Raw genomic sequence first — 12306 nt, 5'->3', positions numbered from 1 at the left:
GACCCATGCCTTCAATCCCAGCACTCAGGAGGTAGAGGTAGGCCAACAGGTGGATTCAAGGCCAACTTCGTCTACACAGTGAGTTCCAGGTCAGCCAGGGCTGCATAGTAAGACCCTCTCTTAAATGTGTGTGTATGTGTGTGTGTGTGTGTGTGTGTGTGTGTATAGATAGACAGATAGGTAGGTAGGTAGGTAGATAGATAGATAGATAGATAGATAGATAGATAGATATCACGTTAAATTTGGAAAGAAAAAACAATTAGCATCCCTTGGACAGGTTTATTGAAACTGAGGTTGTCCTGCAGCCAAATTGTTTCCAGCACAGGCTGAATGACATCTTTCCAATTGCAAGGCCCTTCATCAAACCAGGACAGATAAACACCCATGCCTTCTGCGGGCAATTCAGCACTTAGCAGCCTTGAATAGGCTCTGCTGCTGGACGGTTCAGGCTCTCTGGAACGTTTGTTTGCACACCTGGCCTTCGCAGAACATTTCCTGTGAGAGGAAGGGGAAGAAGAAGAAAGTTGATGGATATTCTCAGCATGTTTGACACCAAATGGGGTTTTGCCTCCCGACACCACATGTAGGGTCTTCTCTGCCCTAACTTCTTCACTCTAACACAAAACGGGTGTCAACAATTTAATCTGATCTCTCCTGGTGTTAGTGTAAACCCACAAACAAAGGCACAGTTTTGTACTTTTTTTGAGACAGGGTCTCTATATAGCCCTGGCTGTCCTGGAACTCATTACATAAACCAGACTGGTCTCAAATGCACAAAGATCTGCTGACCTCTGCTTCCCAAGTGCTGGTATTCAAGGCTCTTGGTGCCATATCTAACACCAGTTTTATTCTTTCTAAAAGCAGAATTTTATACCTTCTAGATTGTGTTTTAGAGCTGTTGATTAGTTTGAGTTATACGCTGCAGTCAGGAAGTTCTGATTGTGAAACAAATCAATGCTTCCTCTGTGAGGAGGCCTTAAAGAAGCAACCGAGTGAGCTGTGCCCGGGCCTCTCAAGGGAACAAGACGCACCAGGGACCTGAGCTTTATTCATCGTAGAGACCACCCTGAGACACTATTATTTTGGGGATTTCATATCATTCAAGCTAATCTCCAACTTGTTCTGTAGCTGAAGATGACTTTGAACTTCTGAAGCTCCTGCGGCCATCTCCCAATTGCCACGCTTACAGATGCGGGCTCCAATTTGGGATTTCCCACGTGCCGAGCGTGTACTCCGCCAGCTGAGCTACACCACCAGAACCTGCAACGGTATTCTTTAATATTCAATCAAGGATGTGTTTCATTAAAATGTCACTCCCTCAGTCAAATGGACCACGAAACAGCCAGCTCGCCGCCTTAATATATGATTTTAAAAATACATGGTGAGCCGGGCGATAATGGCGCACGCCTTTAATCCCAGCACTCGGGAGGCAGAGGTAAGCGGATCTCTGTGAGTTCGAGACCAGCCTGGTCTACAGAGCTAGTTCCAGGACAGGCTCCAAAACCACAGAGAAACCCTGTCTCAAAAAACCAAAAAAAAAAAAAAAAAAAAAAATACATGGTGAATTCAGCTGAGAGTGGCACCAGACACCTTTAATCCTGGCAGTCGGAAGGCAGAGGCAGGTGGATTGCTGAGTTTGTGACCAGCCTGGTCTACAGAGTGAGTTCCAGGACAGCCAGATCTGCTAAACAAAGAAACCTTGCCTGTCTTTTTGTTTTGTTTTGTTTTTGAGACAGGGTTTCCCTGTAGCTTTGGAGCCTGTCCTGGGCCTATCCCGGAACTAGCTCTTGTAGACCAGGTTGGCATTGAACTCACAGAGATCCACGTGCCTCTGCCTCCTGAGTGCTGGGATTAAAGGCTTGTGCCACCACCGCCTGGCTGAGAAACCCTGTCTTGAAAAACAAACAAACAAACAATCTCTTTTTATTTCAAAATTACACATTTTAGAAGAATGTGCATTTTAGACAGGTAATAGTGGCACATACCTTTAATCCCAGCACTTGGGAGACAGAGACAGGTGGATCTATCTGAGTTTGAGGCCAGCCTGGTCTACATAGTGAATTCCAGGATAGCCAGAGCTACACAGAGAGACCCTGTCTCAAAACAAAACAAAACAAAACAAAGAAATAAAGTAAAAAATATAAATACACAGTGAATTCAAGAGAAAAACTATCTAGAAAGCTATACAACATTCTTTTTTTAATATTTACTTTTATTTTTCAGTTATGTGTGTGTCTGTATGGGGGTATTGCTCGCGAGTGCTGTTACCATCAGAGACCAGAAGGGGAGGTTGGATCCCCTAGAGCTGGAGGTAGAAGGAGTGGTGCTGGGAGTCAGGTCCAGGTTCCTGCAAGAGCAGCACCTTCTCGTTTGCTGATGCCATCTCCAGTCCCAGGAAAAGGTTCTTTTGGTTTTGGTTTTTCAAGACAGGGTCTCTCTGTGTAACAGCCCTAGCTGTCCTGGAACTCACTCTGTACACCAGGCTGGTCTTGAACTTACAGAGATCCACCTGTCTCCTGAGTGCTGGGATTAAAGGTATATGCCACCACCATCTGGCATAAGTTCTTATTTTTATGTGCATGGGTGTTTTGTCTGCATTTACATCTGTGCACACATGCCTAAAGAGCCAGAGGAGGCCACAGAAGAGGCATTAGATCCCCTGGGACTTAAGTTCTAAACAGTGGTGGCCCACAGTGTGGCAGCTAGGAATTGAGTGGAGGTCTTCTGGAAGAGCAGCCAGTGCTCTCAGTGCTCTTAATCATAGAGCCATGGCTCCAGTCACAGAAAATGTTCTTCAGTCAGGCAACGGTGGCACACCTTTAATCTCAGCTCTCAGGAGGCAGAGGCAGAGGCAGGCAGATATCTGTGAGTTCGAGGCCAGCCTGGTTGACAGATCAAGTTCCAGGACAGCCAACGCTACACTGAGAAACCCTGTCTCGAAAAACAAAACAAAAAATTATTTGTTTATGTAAATGAGAGTTTGCATGTATGCCCATGACAGAAGAGGGTACCAAACAGAACATGGCATTAGATCCCACTATAGATGGTTTTGAGCTAACTTGTGGTTGCCGGGAATTGAACTCAGGACCTCTGGAAGAGCAGTCAGTGCTCTTAACCACTAAGCTATCTCTCCAGTCTCCAGAAAATGTTGCAATATTGAATAAAAAGGCAGACCATCCTGAGCAGGACATGAAGGTAACTTGCAAAAGTAAAAGTTAAAACAATGATCGAGAAGGGTAGGGCGACTGTCCATGGCTAATGTGTTGTTCAGCCCTTATCAGAGCGGCTTCCTCTAGCAGAAAATGGTGATGAACTGACTGAGACCCACAACGGGACAACAGACAGGCAGTGGGAGACCTCAGCGCACTCAGCACTGAATGAGATGCCTTAGGACGTCCCTGGAGGCTCAGGGATCTATGCCACAGGGCAGAAAGACTGTGAGAGCCGGAGGTGGTGGGTGACTCCAAGGAGACAGCATCTCCCAGATACAACTCACAGAGACTGACAGCATGCAAAGGACCTACATAGGTCCGGACAAAATCTAACCAGGGAGAAAAAAATGGCCAAAGTCCCTCCCCTAGCCACGAACCTATTTGTGATTGATACCTTCTTGAGAGAGGGAAACCAGTTTTCTCCAATGGTACTGGGTATTATTGGCCACACTCCAGGGGCTGACCTCATGCTCAGGGAAAGTGGGTCAATGCAAACTAGACTCTAAGTTTTGTTGTTGTTATGGTTTGGTCTTTCTTCCTTCCTTCCTTCCTTCCTTCCTTCCTTTCTTTCTTTCTTTTTTTCTTTCTTTCTTTCTTTCTTTCATCCTGTCTTTCTCTTTTGGGTTTATTTTGGTTTCCGAGAAAGAACATGGAATCAGGTAGTTAGGGAGACAGGATAGTCTGGGAAGATTTGGGTAAGGACAAAGAATGTGATCAAAATATACTGCTATGACAACAATTTTTTTAAAATAGTAAAAACATGTAATTGAGAATCAGAAAAAGGGGATGGCAAAATGGCACAGAGGCTGACAGTTCTTGCAAAGGACCAGGGTGCAGCTCCCTGAACCCACACTGGGCAGCTCGCAACCACCAGTACCTCCAGTTTCAAGGGGATCCAGTGCCCTCTTTTGGTCTCTGCACACACTGCATGCATGTGGTGCACACACAGGTGCAGGTATACATTCACACGAATGAAAATAGAGAAATAGAGATTTGGGCTGGAGAGGTGGCTCAGAGGTTAAGCGCACTGGCTGCTCTTTCAGAGGTCCTGAGTTCAATTCCCAGAAACTACGTGGTGGCTCACAACCATCTATGAGATCTGGTGCCCTCTTCTGGTGGGCAGGCACACATGCAGTACAGAACATTGTATACATAATCAACAATAAATAAATTAAAATAAAATAAAATAAAATAAATAGAGATTTAAAACTCTCCCCTCCCCGCCAAAAATGGATTTTAAAGAACAAAATGTGGTCTGCACACAAGTGAGTTTGTCGTTCTCCCAGGTAACCAAGCTCTGCATGAAGGAAGAGAGAAAACAACACCTTGTTCTGGCAGGACCCCTAATATCATCAGGTAGGATGCATGCCGAGCTAACCTTGTGAAACTGATAGATAGCTTATGCTACATTTCAAAATTTTTTATTTTGTGTGTGTGTGTGTGTGTGTCTGTGTTGCCTACATGTATGCATATATATTGTGTGCATGCCTGGTGCTCACAGATGTCAGAAGAGGGCATCCCTGGAATTGGAGTTGTAGGAGGATGTAAGCAGCTATGTGGGTGCTGGGAATTGGACCCCAGGTTCTTTACAAGAGCAACAAGTTCTTTTAACTGCTGAGCTGTCTCTCCAGCCCCACGTCTATGTTATTTTCTTTTCTAGCACCATAGGGTGCTTGAAATCTTAGCCGGCTTTCATGCATGCTAAGTGAAAGCCCGACCTCTTAGTCACGCCCTACTGCCTTACCGTGCATCTTCTGTTATCCAGGCCTTTGTTATCTTCCTCAAATTCTTCTCCAACTTTGAACTTAACAAGATAATTCCTTAGACTGCTGTATGTGTGGATGGTAAAGGAATCCCCATTTTGTTCAATCACCTTCTGTGGCTTCAATAACTTGGCGATCTTACGAGTCGCAAAGTCGATACCTAGAAAGTTATTGTTCTTATTATATTTTTATCTTAATATTTTACATTTATTTATGTATGTATGTGTAAGTCAGAGGACAATTTGTTTTAAAACAGGATCTTACATAACCGTGCTGTCTTTGAACTTGGTGCAAAGTTGAAGGTGACATTGAACTCCTGATTCTCTTACCTCTACCTCCAAGTATTGGATTATAGGTGTGTACCATCATGCTTGACTCAAGAGATTTTTTTTTCTTGTGGATTTTTTTTGAGACAGGGTTTCTTTGTGTAACAACATTGGCAGTCCTGGAACTTAAACTCACAGAGTTCCAGCTGCCTCTGCTTCTCAAGTGTTGGGATTAAAGGTGTGAGCCACTACACTCAGTGACTTAAGAACATTTTTGTAAATGTTATCTATTTATTTCATGTGTATGTGTGACACCCGCCTGCATGTCTGTACACCATGGAGTACCCACAGAGGCCAGATGAAGGTGTCGGATTCCCTGTAACAGGGCAACTGGGAACCAAACCTGGGTCTCTTGGAAAAGCAGCTAGTAAGGGCCCTTAACTGAGCCATCTCTCTAGTCCCTCAAGAGGACTTTTTAAAAAATTGCTTTTACTGGGGTGTTGAATTCTGTTCTATTTACTGGAAGGCAAAAGGAAGAGTTTGTCAAGTAGCAAGTGTACCAAGGTATGGTAGCTTAGACCTGTAATCCCTATACTTGGAAGACTGAGACAGGAGGATTTCCTGGACCAGCCTTGTCTACATAGTGAGGTCCAGACCAGCTCGACCTAAAAGGGAGACCTTGTCTTAATATAGATAAACAAAACCCCAAACAAATAACTCCCAGAACAAGCCTGCCAAGGCAACGATGGTACTCCGCTTATAATAACAGGGGCTGCCAAATCCATAAAAATCAGAGCAAGCTGAACAGACTCAGTTTGCAGGGCAGCAACATACCGAGAGTCTTTTGGGAAGCAGGGACAGTGACAAGACCCTGTTGAAATACGGAGCGGTGGGCTGTGTCCCGCCACCCGGCTAGCTTTACCCGAAATAATTACACGGAAACTGTATTCTTTTAAACACTGCCGGACCCATTAGTTTCAGTTTCTTATTGGCTAGCTTTTACATATTGATCTAACCCATTTCTATTAATCTGTGTAGCCCAAGAGCTGGCTTACCAGGAATGATCTTAACCTGCGTCTGTCTGGAGTGGGAGAATCATGGCGACTCCCTGAATCAGCTTCTTTCTCCCAGCATTCCGTTCTGTTTACTCTGCCTACCTAAGGGTTGGCCTATCAAATGGGTCTAGGCAGTTTCTTTATTAATAAGAAATCACTCCCACATCATTTCCCCTTTTTCTGTTTAAACAAAAAAGAAAGGCTTTAACTTTAACATAGTAAAATTACATATAGCAAAACAGTTATCAAGCAAGAATTACAGTTACAATATTTATATCTATTTTATCTTTTATCATAACTAAGGAAAACTATAACTATCTATTCATTCTTCAACTCCATCAAAGACTCCAGAAGGATATAATACTACCTAAGTAAACAAGAAATAAGAAAACTCTAGAAATGACAGAGACATCTTGCTGCCTGGACAGTCACCCAAAGTTCTTTTGTATGGTTGGGGCATCCATCTTCAGCCTTCAGGCCCATAGTATCCAGCAGACATTTCCATGAAGCAGAAAATTTCAAAGACAGTTCAGTCACTATCTGCTGTGTTCTGCAGAATGTCTCGCAGACTTTTTCATGAGTCATGAACCCCAAAAGACCGTCTCACCTTTAGGCAAGTTCAGCAGTCCTCTCTCTGCGGGTTCTCTGTGTCCATTTTATGCAACAGTCCAGGCAAGAGCAGTTTCTTGTCCAAATGGCTATCCAACTCCATAAGGATTCTCTTCGATGCCCATCTTCCCTCGAAGTAGATTGGTGCCACCAGGAGCAGATATGTCTCATTGTCATGAAAAGTCCTAAGTTATTAAAACATTAAATGCCATATTCTGCAGTCTTTGAAAGATATGAAGAATGTCTATCTAACTGAAATGTATCTCTATATATCTAGAAAATCTAACTAACATGACTACAAGATTGACTATTATTGATGATTAACCATTAACCTATATTTCTTAATTATACATTACATTTTTAAATGAACTACACAATCACAATACCTTAATCAAGATCAGAAATACATATACATATAACAAAATTGACTGTAAAATCTACACCAATGCAAATCACTCATACCTATATCATTTCCCCCTTTAAATGTAAAAGAACATTTACAAACAATATTTTGGGAACATGGGCGCAGTTTTTTCTCTCCAAACTGCTTCCTGCTGAATGGGGGCGCTGTTAATCAGATCATTTAGGGTGTAACCTGTGTGCCAGGTTTATCTCAGTTGCCAGTTGAGTGAAGTAATTTTTTGAGGGTGTTCACAGGAACTTTTCGGGAGGTCGTGGTCTATCATACCATATCGGGATAGATGCAATCCATAGGGTCTGGTCCTCTGTGAAAACAAAAGAAGACCCTTTCCAAAGCATCATATCCTTAGACCCAAATTTTGAAGTCATACCCTCACGATATCCGTTTTGGTTCCACTTGGCAGCCCATAGAATGAAATGTCTCTCTGTACTTAGCTCCTTTACAGTCAAAAATTTTAAAGAAAGCACAATGTACATAATCCAGACTCTCTGTGAATTTTCCATTTTTACGTGGCTTATTTTTTTTTATTTCTTTTAATCTCTTAACTATCTGTACTCTGTCTCTTTAAAGACTTTACCTTTTTTTTTAAACCATATTTTTTTTAAACTTTATTTTTTATATTCTTTTTCTTCTCTCTCTCAAGCCTACGTACATTCATCCAACAGTGTGGTATTTTATGTATGAATCTGTTTTATTGTGAATCTCTAACATTTTTTTACTATCCAGGAGCATTTATTAAAATGTTAAGCAGTTCTTAAAAACTTAAGTTGCACCATGTACAGGTAATACGGTACTGTCTGTTTACTGCCAAGTCTAAACCTTAACTGTGCTGTTATTATGGTAATTACGGCAGTTCCTGCCTGAGGTCAGCACAGTTCAGCATGGAGCAGCTGCTCCTGCCTCAGATCCATTGGTGCCCCTGAGCTGAGCACAGTTCCAGGCACACAGCAAGTCCACATTGGAGCCACATTAAGCAGTTTAATTTTGAGACTGAGCGTGCAGCACAGAAACTCTTTTTATCTAAGTTACAGCCAAATCTGAAACGCAGAACACTGCACAGTCTGAAAACACGTCATGCCCTTCCACCTGCCTAAGCCTGATTCGGCAGTCTGCCCAGGCATGGTCTCAGAACATTCTCCTTCCTATCCCAAGCGGGAACATAAACATTCAGTCCCATAAAAGCTGTTGAAATGCTTTAAAGCCAGAGTTTGCACTGGCGGCACAGTCCTAGGAAGCCGCACTTTAAAATGACGCAGCTTTTTTTTTTTTTCTGCTGCTGTTGCCGAATCAGGAAATCTCTCTACAGCACGCCACCAACAAACAGCCAAAAGCTGTGTTAAACTCTGTTTTCGTCTCTGATTAAAATTAAGCTCTCTCAGGTTTTACGTGGAGTTCATTAGCACGTTGGGCGCCACTCTGTTGAAATACGGAGCGGTGGGCTGTGTCCCGCCACCCGGCTAGCTTTACCCGAAATAATTACACGGAAACTGTATTCTTTTAAACACTGCCGGACCCATTAGTTTCAGTTTCTTATTGGCTAGCTTTTACATATTGATCTAACCCATTTCTATTAATCTGTGTAGCCCAAGAGCTGGCTTACCAGGAATGATCTTAACCTGCGTCTGTCTGGAGTGGGAGAATCATGGCGACTCCCTGAATCAGCTTCTTTCTCCCAGCATTCCGTTCTGTTTACTCTGCCTACCTAAGGGTTGGCCTATCAAATGGGTCTAGGCAGTTTCTTTATTAATAAGAAATCACTCCCACATCAAGACCCCCTCTTGTGGACCCATGCACCCCACTGGTGGCCACAGAACAGGGTCCAGGACTCAGTTTTCCCACCGCATGCATAGGCAGCCCAGGCTGACTCTACCGGCTTGCTCATCTGCAGGAGTCTGCAGGCCCTGCTCTGGCAGGGGAACTGAATTCCCAAGGAGATTGTAGCTGCTGTCTGTCTGGTTCAGAGCCCTGGCCGGTCCCGACAGTCCCCACACAGAATTGGATAGACCGGAATACAGGCACATCTGGGACTCGACAGACGCAGAGGGGCATGCAGAAACCAGACTCGGGTGGGCAGGGACGATTGGCTGTCAGACAAGACAAGGGGGACAGAGCAAAGAGGATAGACAGAGGGCTGAAGATGGGTGCGGGGAGTCAGGGACAAGGACAGGACTAAGCAACATAACCCAACCGAGAGCATAACTCACGGGAGACACGAGGACCTGGAACAGACAAGACAGGACAGATGGCCTTCGCTCAACCCCGAGACCCAAAGCTAGAGTCTTTCTCCCCTCCATTATCCCCTTTGCTGCACAACCCTCTGGTCCTACCCAGGGCCAGCATGTAGCCCTCGAAGTTGTCACTGCTGAGAAGGTTCCAGGTGCCGCTGAGGTCCGCTGGCATGGTGGGGGGTCGGCAGCCAAAGCCTGAAAGTCAGGGGACAATGCTGCCCTTATATTGTCATTGGGGTGGGAACGGGGGCCAGGGTGGAGCAGAGGGAACAGCAAGCCTGGTCAGTGAAGCTGGGGTGGAGGTTGGGAAGCCCTGGAAGCAGCCTCTGGCTGCCTCTCCTAGCTTCCTTCCCCACCCGCTTCTGGTTCTGTCCCTGCTCCTGTCACACACTACCTTGGCAACCCCTGTTTCCTTTGGACTCCCTCCTGTCATTCAACTCTAAACACCTGTGACCCCAGCGAGTGTCCCAGGTCACCCTTTATTCCATGGCCTGGATGTTAATGACTAAAGGAAGGGCTTCAGACTCAGCACGAAGTACGGTGCTAACCACAAATAACAGTACATGCATGAGCCCAAGGCCACTCACAGGTCTCCCAGAAAATAGAAATTTTTACCTTGCTCGAGTTTAAAAAAATTATTTTTGTTTATGTGCATATGTCTACGTGGGTGTATATCACATGTGTGCTGGTTCCAGGAGAGGGTAGATCCCCAAGAGATGGAGTTAGAGGCAGTCTGCAGCCTCACCCACCCCCACCCCACCCCATGGATGCTGGGGACCAAATTCAGATCCTCTGAAAGAGTAGCCAGTGCTCTTGGGGATGTGATGCCTATCTAGTGCCTGCCTTGTTTTTGAGCAAGGGATTCGTGTAGCTCAGGTGGGCTCCTAACTCACTATGTAGGCCAAAGATGGCCTTGTGAGTTCATGATTCAGCTGCCTCTGCTGGATTACAGGTGTGCAACACACCCGGTTTATATGCTTGGGCTTTAACACAGAACTTCATGGGTAAAAGCCAACTGAGTCACATCCCAGCTTCTTACCCAGTATTTCTGTGACCACTAGATTCCTAGGTGACACAGAATGGACGTCTGCAATCCTGGGGACTTTTTACTTCTGGTTTTGACTTCACTGTCATGACTTGGATTTCAGATGTCAGCCAGGTGGAGAAGACTAGGAAATGTCACACACTGTTATTCCCTCAACAGAAACTTCTTTAGCACAGTTCCAGTTACTGCTCATCTGCACAACATGTCAATTACTACTGCTAACTGCATGGAGCCTGGGAAATGTAGTCTTCAGGATGTAGTCTCTACAGTAGAGTGAGGCAGAGGAGGAGAGAGGAGAAGAATGGACTAGCTAATAGTATCAGCCATAGTCAGCATCCATATACACTGTCTCCAAGACTTAGAGCCATGCTCATTCCTGTAATCCCAGAACTTTGGAGGTAGGGGCAGGAGAAACAAATCTAAGGCCATGCTCAGCTACATAATAAGTTTGAAGCCAGCCTGGATTGTATGAGATCCTGATTTACAAAGACGAAATATAAAGTGGGGGAGGGTTTAGAGAGGTTAAAAGCACTTACTGCTTTTCAGAGTCAAGTCCCCAGCACCCTCGTGGCTCACAGCCAACTGCACCTCCAGATCATTCATAACACCTGTTCCAGGGGATCAGAGGCTGTGCCTTCTAGATTCTGGGGCGCCAGGAATTCATGTGGGACACATACATATAAGCAAGCAAAACACTCATACATATAAAATAAACCTTTAAAAATTTTTTAAAAAAGAAGTGAATTCCAGACCATAGGTAAAGGGCTTGGTGTGTGAGCAGAAGCCTGTTCTATGTGGTGAGGTTCCAGGCCAATGACAATCATGTCTCAAACAAAAGGTGGAAAGCGGGAAAGCGCCTGAGGACTGACATTCGGGGTTGTTTTCTGGCCTCCACGAGCAAACTGTACACACACACACACACACACACACACTCCATGACATATGCTTGAAGATCAGAGGACACCTTGTGGGACTTAGGTCTCTGCTTCTGCTGTGTGGGTCCCAGGGACCAAAGTCAGGTCACCAGATTGGCCACAAGCACTCTCTGAGCCATCTTGGGACCCCCGAGGTTTTATCTTTGAATGGAGTCTCTGTCATTCCCAATGGTGCTATTTTGGTTTCTCCATTTATGGCTTTTATGTTTTAAAGAACTTTAATGGAAAAGTACTTGGCTTTCTTTAAAACCTCTGACAGTCACTTTCTCAGTGGAACATTCAAATACATTTGTAAGTCTTTGAAAACTATTATTTAGCTGGGTGTGTAGGCAGATGCCTAATGGAGGCAGATACTGGAGGGGTTTGTGAGTTCAAGGCCAGCCTGGTCCACAGAGTGAGTTCCAGGACATCCAGGGCTGTCACACAGAAAAACATGTATATAATTTAGTGTGGATATTTGTGGGTTAACGATATATCTGCACACCATGTGTGTACAGTGCCTTCAGAGGCTAGAAGAGGGTGTCAGACCCTGGAAGTGGAATTACAGGTGATTGTGAGTCACCATGTAGATTCTGGAAACCAAACTCAGGTCCTCTAGAAGAGCAGCCTTAATCTTAACCTCTGAGTCATCTCCAGCCCCGTGGATAGGCTTTATCTCCATCCATCCATCCATCCATCCATCCATCCATCTGTAGGATTTTCTTTTGAGACAGGGTCTCACTATGCAGTCTTGCATTCACTATGCAGAGCAGCCTGGCCTTTAATTCACAGA

At 44.7% G+C, this 12306-nt stretch overlaps 1 protein-coding gene across 1 annotated transcript; it reads right to left on the bottom strand.

The window, feature by feature from the left end:
* Window positions 1–308: 308 nt before the first annotated feature.
* LOC121441833 (retinoid-binding protein 7-like) lies at window positions 309–9729 on the bottom strand. Its single transcript, XM_041643161.1, has 3 exons — window positions 9654–9729; window positions 4957–5135; window positions 309–495 (listed from the first exon to the last, which is right to left on the bottom strand). Exons 1-3 carry the CDS (start codon window positions 9724–9726, stop codon window positions 445–447), a joined length of 303 nt encoding a protein of 100 aa, XP_041499095.1. The 5' UTR covers window positions 9727–9729; the 3' UTR covers window positions 309–444.
* Window positions 9730–12306: the final 2577 nt, after the last annotated feature.

The sequence above is a fragment of the Microtus oregoni genome, unplaced genomic scaffold, assembly GCF_018167655.1.
Source record: "Microtus oregoni isolate MIOR12 unplaced genomic scaffold, Mior012 000081F_ref0000091, whole genome shotgun sequence".
NCBI lineage: Eukaryota > Metazoa > Chordata > Mammalia > Rodentia > Cricetidae > Microtus > Microtus oregoni.
Note: the sequence above shows the minus strand (reverse complement) of the source record. Positions and strands in the feature narration are given on the sequence as shown.